We start from the raw sequence: 11,135 nt of genomic DNA, 5'->3' as shown, positions 1-11,135 counted from the left end.
GAAAACTGTTTCCATAGTTTGTCATCATCATAAAGGGGGTTTATAGTCGTGCTTTGTCTATTCCCTCACCTCAGACCTGTTTGTCATGGGTGACCCTACCAGGGCCATGAAGCCCCAGACATCAGCTCCTAGGATCATTGGGACACACAAACCCCTCCACTATGATAAGCCAATGGCTCAGGGAGGGGAGCAGATACAATACCAACTTAAAAGAAGCTGTGCATGGGAAATGGAGTAAGATAGCATTTTTTTAAATTCTTGAAAAGCAGCCATTATAGGATTTTTTAATTTGCTGAAAATGAGTAATTTTTTTTTTGACGGTTTTCATGTTAGGATTTCACTTCCTGTTTGTAGTAGCGTTCCCCCCCATTTTTTAATTTATTTTTTCAATAGAGCAGTACTGTTCCTTTAAGCGAGACTCCACCTCCGAGCGCACATATCCGCGCTGCCATCTATCAAGGCTGCGGCTACTAGTACAACAACAATGAATGTCTTTGGCGATTTCAATGAGAAACATAGCAATATCTCGACAGTTATTCTGAAACCCTACGGCCTTTAGGTGAAAGTTGATGCCTCGAAACAGGATTTGACACAGTGTGGTAGGCTTTCATTTCCCCGTCTATCATTTTAATACAGTATCTGATGTAGCTGAACTCGGGCTAACTCGCTACATGGACTCGTAGCTTAGGCCTCAGATCTTTGTATTTAATCGAGCATGGGCATGGCGGAAAGACCCGAATCCATTGTACAGCCCCCCACCTCACACCTTCTTGCTACTAGTGTCTCATGACTTGCATGGAAATCTTTCCACGCATGTTATCAGACACTATAGTGACTGAGCTTAGTGACGATAGTTCGTGAAATTCCCAGGGATGCTTGTTCAGCAAAAGTGAAATCATATGAAAGTTTGTGATGCATGCTAATTAGAATTAGATTCTTTGGATATACTAGCTTAGGCAGTGGTGGTATGTCATGTGCTGTGCTTATTTGGACCACACTTTTAGGCAAAAAAAATAAATAAATCTCAAATTACTCCTGTGCTATTAAGTTAGCCCTGTGAAGAGCATCACTCTACAGGTGGTAATAAACCATATTAGTTTGTCTTGACAGTTTGCCATCCTCTAAACAGATCATATAGCAAGGAGAGGAATCCCCTGAGGAGTGAGCTGTGGGTGTGTGTAATGGCAGGTGGAAGGCGAGGGACAAACCGCACCACTTACTGCAGGCCTCCACTTGGCAGTGAACCAGGCTCAGTAAGCAATGGCAACCACTCCACCAGCTCCCCGGTCACTGGGGTGCGATCTCGTACGAGGTTAGTTAGAATCCTATGCTCACAGAATGCAGAAAATCCTAAAAATCCTAATCCATTGTTGTTTTTTTTCTCCCTATAGGAGTGGTACAGGAGCATGCTTGCCCAGCCCTCCACTGGCTGCACAGACAGTGGTGCCTTTGAAACACTGCAAGATCCCAGAGTTACCTGTTGACCACAATGTGCAGTTTGAGCTCTACCTTTTCTTCTGCCACCTCACTGCTCTTTTTGTCCACTACATTAACATCTACAAGAGTGTATGGTGGTATCCCCCATCACATCCTCCCTCATTCACTTCACTGGTGAGTACACTTACATTGATTGGTGTGGACGCTACCCTGTTTATCACATTAATCAAACCAGATGGAATAACATGGAGATACTCCGTTTGGAATCCAAATTGTTGCCAGTATTAAAGGTTTAACACTACAGGTTTACATTATTAACTGCCATACAATGGAAAAAAAGACAAACGGCAAGTTAGCAGCACATTGTAGGAATGTGAAGCACTTGTGCCTCACATTTAAAAGGTACTGTATTTTCCGCACCATAAGGCGCACATAAAGCCTTTAATTTTCCAAAAGCCTTATAATTCGGTGCACTTTATATATATATGGCTTGATATTGAGGCTTTAGTGCAACTCCATCTAATAGATGCATAATGTAACCCCAGCCTCTACTGTAGCGTCTAACCTATGCGCCTTGTATATGAAAAAGTTTTAAAATACGCCATTTATTGCCGTATAATAAGGTGCGGCTTATAGTGCGGAAAATACGGTAACTCCTACAAGTGTGGCGTTTGCAGGTTATCCCTTTGCTTGGCTTTTCTTGCTGGTACTCCATCTTACTCCGGTATTAAGTTTTTGTCTATATGTGGCCTGTGATTGGCTAGCTACTTGTTCTGGATGTACCACGCTTCACTCTCGTTCAGCTGTGATTATATCCAGTGAATAAAACATTAGTAGATTTTTTTTATTAAAAAATAATTAATAGATACATCTTTTTAACCTGCTTTTTTTCTTGCTTTAACACTTAAATATCTCCTGAGGATCAATAAGCAAATGTTTTGGCATCTGATTTTATCATATAAAACAAACAAACAAAAAAAATCTACTCAGTAATTGATGTTGAGGTGTCCAGGAAGGTTCGCTGAAGGTAAGTCAACATCATGTCATGTTTTGCAAATTTTCCACTGTGTAAAAAGAATTATTGCTGTAAGGTAAATTTTAAAACCAAATATTTCCATTCACATGCTTCAGATGTATGAGTGCGCTTAACATGGGTCTAGTGAGTCTCTTCCATTAATGTGGATCTGCACGGGTAATCCTTTGCTTACGCAATTCCAGTTTCATGACAAATGTTCCAATGTGTTGACAAGTCAACAGTTTGAACTCTCGTTTTGTGAGACTTTAGAGTTGTGCGTTTGTATTTTATTATGTTGCATAGTCAAAAGATATTTGTGTGGCTATTTTCATGTCCTCTTTTATTGAGGTGGATTCTTCTAAGCCCCGCTTTAAAGTAATAAAAGTGCCCCTTATTACGCACGGAGGAGCGGCACAGTTATCCTAAAAACCTTCATTTTGTTTTACAGAACTTCCACTTGATTGATTATAACATGCTCGTGTTCATAGTTATCATTCTGGCTCGGAGGTTAATCGCTGCAATTGTTAAAGAGGTAAGAACATTTATTTTGACCCTTTTTTTTTAAAACAGTTTTCAAAATTTTCTGCAGTTTCTTGTAAAAAAAATTGTAAGTATTATATAATACAGATAATGACGTATATATCAGTTTGCTCAACAACATAGACCTGTGTAATCTACATAGATAAAAGAGATACAGTTGTGGTTTGAAGGATTACTAAGGTTTGTTCTTGTGGAGTCAAGTGCTCTGAATACCTTGTAAATGCACTGAATGTTTATATTTGAGCCGTTATGTAACCTAGCAGTCAAAAACTGTTTTATTTTGTATGTACACAATCGCACGGGAAAGCTTGTCCAAGTGTATTTATTCCCATAAGTGTATGTAAATTGTTTGACCACAACTGTATATGAGTAAGTTAGTCGTGGTAATATATTGATGCTTTGGTTTGAGTAAAAAAGCTATTGCTTTATTATTGTGGTTTGTAATTTGCACTTCGCCTAGCTAGCTAAATATGCTAAAGCCACAAAAGTATAAACTCATCTAAGTGTAATGCTGTATAGTTCTGCAACTACAATCACAGTTGTATATAGACAGATCTATTGTGATATGTAAAGTTGTTGTGGAAATAGTGATCTAGCTCTTGTACTGGACTTCATTGCATTCTGTAACTGTACCTGGTGTTGTGTGCGTGTCTGCGTCAAGTCAAACCACAACAGATTTTGCAAGTGTTTTGGCTCTCCCGCAGGCATCACAGAGTGGGAAACTATCATTTCCTCATTCCATCTTCTTAGTTATGGCACGCTTTGCTGTGCTAACGCTGACAGGCTGGAGTCTGTGCCGCTCCCTCATTTATCTCTTCAGAACGTACTCCGTGCTGAGCCTGCTCTTCCTCTGCTACCCGTAAGTACCATCCTGTGTGTCCTGTTCAGGGAACGTTGGATCTTTAGCCACTCAGCACGTTTACATGCACACATGAATTGAGTTAGAGACATACTGTACAGTTCATCCTTAGTTTTTGTTGTACTGTTTAGTGGACACATTTGTGTTCCGCCCCCATTTACCTCTTTGAACTTACTCTGTGCTAAACTTGTTCCTCTTCTGCTACCTGTAAGTAGCATAGTGTCTGCTCCGTTCAGGGAACTTTGGACCTTGAGCTGCTCAGCACGTTTATATGCACGTAATCAAAGTACAGACAGTTTACTGTAGAGAGGTTGAAATTGCATGTTGTCCTTGTGGTTTGCTGGGTTTTCTCCAGGTACAACAGCTTTCTCTCAGATTCCGAAAACATGTTTAATTGAAGACTAAATTATCCAGTGGTTTAAAAGTCATTGTTGCCAGGTTGTACCTAAACTTGCTCAAAGTCATCTTGGATATCCTGTAGACTCCAGCACACCCATGACTCCAATTAGGATAAACAGTATAGAAGAGAGGTGCATAGCAATTATTGTAATTATGATTTAATCACAAAAAATTACCACCATTTTCAAATGCATTAATGGTATTCTGTACAAATTAGTTGCTTATTTATGGAAGTAAATAAGTGCCACCAGGATTTAAATTTGAAATGTCACAGAAAGCAGGATTTGAATTTGAAATGTAAAGTGATCACATTTTCAATAGTTGCTACAATTCGCTGTCTGAAATTCACCATCCGTACCGCCAGGCAGGGTTACTTCAGGTCAGAATTAAACAGCCAGCCAATCCAGTTACGCTTTCTTAGTATGTGACGTCACGTGACTAAGAGAGCGTAAATGCGATTGGCTCAGTGTTCGGCTCTGACCTGAAGTAACCCAGGCAGGGTTACTGGCACAGACGGTGAATTTTAGACAGCGACTTGTAGCCAGTTGAATTTAAGACTGCGAATTGTAACCAGTTGAATTGTTAGCATTGAAAAGTTACACTGAAATACAACTATTGAAAACGTGATCACGTTACATTTCAAATTGAAATCCTGTTTTCTGTGGCATTTCAAATTCAAATCCTGGTGGCACTTATTTACTTCCATACTTATTACGTTGGTGCCATCTGGTGGCATCTTGATGCCAAGCACCTATGTTGAACTGAGGGGAGGAGCTTCTTTTAGTCAGACCATATCTTTGTCTAATCTGAAAAAAATTGCTTTGTCGCTATCTTGTGGCATCTATAGGGCTATGCAGACTTTTTTGGGTGGGCTTCAATTATACTTGAATATTGGTGTTTACTGTACAACTATAATTGTGAACAATAATTGAACCTCTTGTCTCTACTACAGATTTGGAATGTACATTTCATTCTTTCGGTTGAGCTGCGACCTCCGCCGTGCAGGTCCGCTGTCCCCCATGGCCACCATTGGCTCCAAAGATTTGGGCAATGTCGGGCGGGGTCGAGACTACCTGACAGTCCTCAAGGAAACCTGGAAGCAGCACACCAGCCAGCTATATGGTGTCCAGGTCATGCCAACTCACGCCTGCTGCCTGTCACCAGACTTGATCCGCAAAGAGGTGGAGTACCTTAAGATGGATTTTAACTGGAGAATGAAGGAGGTGCTGGTCAGCTCCATGCTGAGTGCCTACTATGTGGCCTTTGTACCCGTTTGGTTTGTCAAGGTGAGACAGTCACAAGTTTTTAATATGCAGTAGACCTTTTCATTGTGAATACCCCTTAAGTCAAACAATTCGAAAATGTGACCAACATTTTCTCAAAATATTAGAGGATTAAATCACATGGCACGTCTCGATCGTATCAGAGTTTTTACATTAAGTACTTTAAGAAATGTTCACTCTTGGGTAATGTTGGTGTAGTAATTCACATTCATAGATTTTTTTAATTTTTTTTCGTCTGGGCTTTTATTAATTCATTTTCAATTATTTATTTAATTGAACTCCAGGGGGTGGTGTGGTGGTGCAACTGGTTAGAACGTTAGCCTCACATCTCTGAGGACCGGGGGTTCAAATCCCGGCCCCGCCTGTGTAAAGTTTGCTTGTTCTCTCCTTGCCTGCATGGGTTTCTCCGGGGACTCCGGTTTCCTCCCACGTCACCTCACAAAAACATGCATTCATTGGAGACTCTAAATTGCCCGTAGGTGTGATTGTGAGTGTGAATGGTTGTTTGTTTCTATGTGCCCTGTAATTGTCTGGATCCCAGTCCAGATTGTACCTCGCGTCCTACCCGAAGATAGGAGGGATAGGCTCCAGCACTCCCGCGATCCATGTGAGGATACGCGGCACAGAAAATGGATGGATGGATGGATGGATGGATGGATTTCCAGGAGTCCAACAGTAGCTATTTAGTCGTTAGCCTTTTTGCTTCCAATTGCAAAATAACGTTCTGTTGCTCTGTTCCTCGTGGTACTAAAATTGTACTTTTCTTCATTTTTTTTAAAGTTTCTTCTTGTGACGATAACATCACATTTTGAGAAATACGGTCTACAATTGTCAGGAAATTTAACCCCGCGCCACAAAACATATCACAAAAATGTGATCATCTCATTTCAATTTTCTCACAAATACTTACCAATAAACTGATATACTGACAGAAATTGAAGATACACGTGAAGAGCTCTTTGAATAGCTGTCTTTTATGTCAGTCAGGCTTGAAAAGCTGAAATAATAACGCTACAACCAATTATTAGAAATTGTAAAAAAAAAAAAAAAGTCCCGCAGCACACGTGATGATCTGATGGCAAAGAATGTGCAATAGCCCAGCGGTTGCGCATTACTAGCCAAACATTCAGGAGTTTGCAGTTCTTCATGCACTGTCTTGGGGCGTACCAGAGAATTCATAGCCTGTCCCTCCTTTTTCATTTAGACAGTGATGAAAGTCCTCCGGATTTTCCCGAAATTCCAGATTTTTAAATTTTCATAAAAATTGTTACGGAAAATTGAGGAAAAATTGCCCAGAAATTAATCCGGATATTAGTTGACAACATTGCGGTTGAGTTCGTTGTTTTGCTTTCACGAGCGTAGCCACGTTGAGGCACTAACACTAGTAACAGTAACGTCTCTCCCCTTGCATTCTTTCAAGACGTCGGTTATGTTGTGTGGTCTGGACATTAATTTCCGTGTTTATTTCATAAACGTTAACTAAACAAGCCTGCTCCAAAACAACCGCTATTTACCCGGAAACAGGAAATGCAAGTTAAGCGTTTAACGGAGCATGTACGAAAGTGCATGTTCAGAACTGCGTCACGTATTGCGAGCGCATTTACGTCGAAAGTCATCAACATCATGAGGCATGTCAAAGGAAATTCAGTTACACCAGGGGTGCTCATTGCGTCGAGGCAGTGTGACGGTGTGCCCCCCAAAAAACGACACGTTAGACTATCATCCACCTCGTCGCTTGATTCAGGTGTGGCCAATACGTCGAACACATGCACATAAATGCGCGTTCTAGCAAGCCGGCCTCCTATTTACGGCAGTCTCGTGATGTGGAGGCACAACAAAATGTCAGGATTGCCGGCAGGAATGTTTGTTCCAATGTATCGCTAGCTTGTTGCCACGAACGCCAATTATGTTGCACTAAACTTTCAGCGTTTTCAAAACATTGCGAGTATAGACCATTCGTGTTTATTCCTTGACAGGCCAGTGCATTTAACTTTTCTTCAGAAAAATTTTGTCAGATCAAGAATTTTTATTGATGAAAAATGTTAAATACCGTTTTATATCATGTTCTACTAATATCAGTTGAAATTGAAAATCATCTTTTCTGAGTTTTCAAATTTTAGTTTTCTATTTTTTTTATGTATTTGTTTATTTTATTTTTAATTTACAGTTATGTTATATTAATCCAGTAAGTTATTTTAAGGCCATCCCTAATCACACACGGAACTTTATCTGCGAGCATGACTGACCACACCCGTACATTTTTCAAATGTGAGTGACTGCGTATCTCAAAATAATAAAGGCAACTGATTATACTATTAGTATTACTAGATCTATATCTAAGATAATGAGCAATGTGGTCGAGTGTATCAGTACAACGCGACGTAAGAAGTTTGAGACTTAAACGTTAATAGTAATTACTACAGATCAACTTCTTTAACATGTTTTGCTGTACGGTGTATAAATTCTAGGATATATGTTCGTGAATATTTGATATCTATACTATAATATGTATAATGTGGGAAAAAGGACAATTTTAGATGTCTTTTTACTGAATAGTTCACTTAATTTATTTTTCTCGAGATAAGATGGCATATTTTAATGACAAATGTGATTTTGTGCTATCCAGTGATAGGGGGATGGGGGTCAAAAAAATTCTGGGGTTGGCCCTTGGTGAACATCTGCCCATTTTTTTTCTTTGTCAGGACTTAGAAATTTCACTTTCAATTTTTGTCTGAATTTTGTTCACAGATATGGCCAGAATGCACCACAGCCATCCATTTTTTTTTTTTTCAAAAATTTCACAGGGGGGGGGCAAGTGCTCACATTTGTATTTTCAGGAATTTTCACAAAAGTCCACTTTCATCTCTAATTTAGAGCACACAGTATGTAGACAGACGTTGGTCTTGCGAGCTGTTCATCATGATGTCGGTCAGCACATTGGTCATCCTCATGCGACACTTATTGCCACCTCGCTACTGCGACCTGCTGCACAAAGCTGCAGCGCACCTCGGCTCCTGGCAGAAAGTAGACCCATCGCTCTGCTCCAATGTCCTCCAACACTTGTATGTGGTGCTCGCAGATCGTAGTTCCAGTCAAATGATGCAACACAATTCATTGTGAGAATAATTTTGAATTTCTCCTGGTTCCTCTCAGATGGACAGAAGAGTACATGTGGCCGCAGGGTGTCCTGGTTAAACACAATAAGAATGTCTACAAAGCTACGGGCCACTACAACGTTGCAGTACCATCAGATGTGTCCCATTATCGCTTTTATGTGAGTAATGCTTGCAAGATCAGCTGGCCATAGACTGGTTTCTTTGTACAGTAGTACCTTTAGATATGAATGAGTGACTTTTTCACGGATGAGAATTTTCCGCCAATCGGTGGATTTCCGACTTTTTCAGACCAAAATGACCATTCTCGAGATGAGCAGAAATCCGTTGAGAAAATTTCGCGGGGGGGTATCGTGCGCCTTCCTCTCGGTGGTGGGCTCCGAGCTGCAAGTTCAGCTTAGTGCTAGCACAAGCACGACTATCATATGCTGTTCTAACTTGCTCAGTAGTGTAAATATTTGCATTTTGCGACATAAACATTAAAACTTGTTTGCGGCAGATTACTCGATTGGACAACAGAGTTATACAGTATAACGATCCAATCGTGTTAGTGGTTAATCGAGTTTCACCATTGCCATGTACATGTGTTCTCGGTTCTCAGAAATCGCAGTGTAACTTGTTTGTTAGCCAAGTAATGGCGCGTGGGACTTCGATAGCGCGAACTGAGCGACGGTGTGTTCAAAGTTTTACGATGGCGAAAGTGTTAGAAACAAAGGATGAAGATCGAGCGAGGGCAATTGACAAGGATGCTGGAATCAAAAACTGTTTCAGCGGGCATGGCTTGAAAAAAGTGTAACCGTGCAGATAGGACCCAAAACGGTATCAACGTGTCTAACCGAACACATACAAAAAGTGGACATTCCCGGCAAAGTGCTGTGCATTCTGTGTTCCGATAGGAGCAAAAAATATCCAGGAGGAAACTCAACCCCCCCCATTGACAGAGATTTTCAGTCTTTTTCCAAATTGGCCATTCTCATCTCTGCTTGTTATATGACTCAAACTTAACAAAAATACATGTGTATTTAAAAGAATCACAAAACCATTTTAATAACTTCCTTTGTCGTAATGCTAATAGTGCAAACGCTGCAGCACAAACTCTTAAATTTGATAACAATTCACTTAAAAAGAAGAGTATGACGGAAAGCCACTCTTTAAAACACCGTCACTTTTACTATCCAAATGAACACATACCAACCATAGTCCAACAAATAGCTTATGCACACATGAAAATAGCAACGGGAACAAATGCAAGTAAAGAGCAACGTTAAGCTTGATTTTTCCAAAACTAAAGTACTGTAGCCAAAACCATCACTGCAATGAATTCTGGGTCCCCATAATGACTCATTGACTCTTGAATGTCTTTCATGGATTTAATTTATTGTGGGGTACGTCAGGAATATAACCCCCGCTTTTGGGATTTGTTTGCTGTGCCTCACGACCGTCTCGTTCTTTTCAACCTGCAGTTCTTTTTCAACAAGCCGCTCCGAATATGGAACATCCTCGTCCTCCTGAAAGGCACCATGATATTTTACCAACTGTACTTGTTGATATTCTCAGAGAAGTGGCATCAAACCATATCGTTGGCACTGATCCTTTTCAGTAACTATTATGCCTTCTACAAGCTTCTGAGAGACCGAATTGTCTTAGGGAAGGCGTACTACTACCCGAACAGTTTGTCAGACCAGAAAGTCAGTTAGGTCTAAGTTATTATGGGGTGCATTGAAGAGCTCTGTATTTTTTTTTTCTACAAATTGCATTTTGTGTCATGCTTTTGTTCCAATCTGTCATAATAATAAAAGATATTTTTGTATTACTTAAAATGTTGTCTGACAGTAAATGTGTTCCCTGTCTATGAACATTCTTTACCGACCCAACTTTTTCTATTGCAGTCAATATAGTGGGTGTTTAAAAATGGTTTGTAATGCTGTATACTTTTTTTGTATTATATGACAAACTATAAAAGGGGCAAATTAGACATTGTTTTCCATTTACTTCGAATGAAATCTGAGCAGCACAGTGGACGAGTGAAGCATTTTGTTGGTTCTGCTTGAGCCTTCCAATTTTTGATCTTGAATGATTAAGATGTTGGGGTCTTTTGAGAAGGAAAAAGAAAACAGACCCCAACGATATGGAGGAATGTTTACCAGCAAATGTTTATTGATGAGCGCAGCAGATACTGAGAAGCAAGCTATTCCCCAACCATGGCCATATATCATATATATAGTTTATGTTCTGTGTCAGCCTAAAGACCACAAGCTACACTGCTTTCAAAAATTATTTTTTAAAAAATGTGTCCTCATAAACTAAAATAACATATTTCATGTTTGTTAAGCTACGTATAGTAACAATTTGTCCACTACGATGTCGTAATATAGAACAAATACAATAGTTGCCGAACGAGGAAGTGCTTTGGACGTCGCCTTTACCTGGCAAGTTGCCGGATGACGTCAGGGCCTCTTTGTAATTGTCAGACAAGTCGCAGGTTCCAT

At 40.1% G+C, this 11,135-nt stretch overlaps 1 protein-coding gene across 1 annotated transcript; it reads left to right on the top strand.

Annotated features, from left to right (window-relative positions):
• The first annotated feature begins 413 nt into the window (after positions 1-413).
• tmem39b (transmembrane protein 39B) lies at positions 414-10,464 on the top strand. Its single transcript, XM_061844607.1, has 9 exons — positions 414-599; positions 1,130-1,312; positions 1,392-1,611; positions 2,901-2,984; positions 3,697-3,851; positions 5,203-5,536; positions 8,408-8,595; positions 8,687-8,807; positions 10,110-10,464. The coding sequence occupies exons 2-9, from the start codon at positions 1,182-1,184 to the stop codon at positions 10,341-10,343; spliced, it is 1,467 nt and encodes a 488-aa protein (XP_061700591.1). The 5' UTR covers positions 414-599; positions 1,130-1,181; the 3' UTR covers positions 10,344-10,464.
• The last annotated feature ends 671 nt before the right edge of the window (positions 10,465-11,135 follow it).

Source organism: Syngnathoides biaculeatus, chromosome 15, assembly GCF_019802595.1.
Source record: "Syngnathoides biaculeatus isolate LvHL_M chromosome 15, ASM1980259v1, whole genome shotgun sequence".
NCBI lineage: Eukaryota > Metazoa > Chordata > Actinopteri > Syngnathiformes > Syngnathidae > Syngnathoides > Syngnathoides biaculeatus.
Note: the sequence above shows the minus strand (reverse complement) of the source record. Positions and strands in the feature narration are given on the sequence as shown.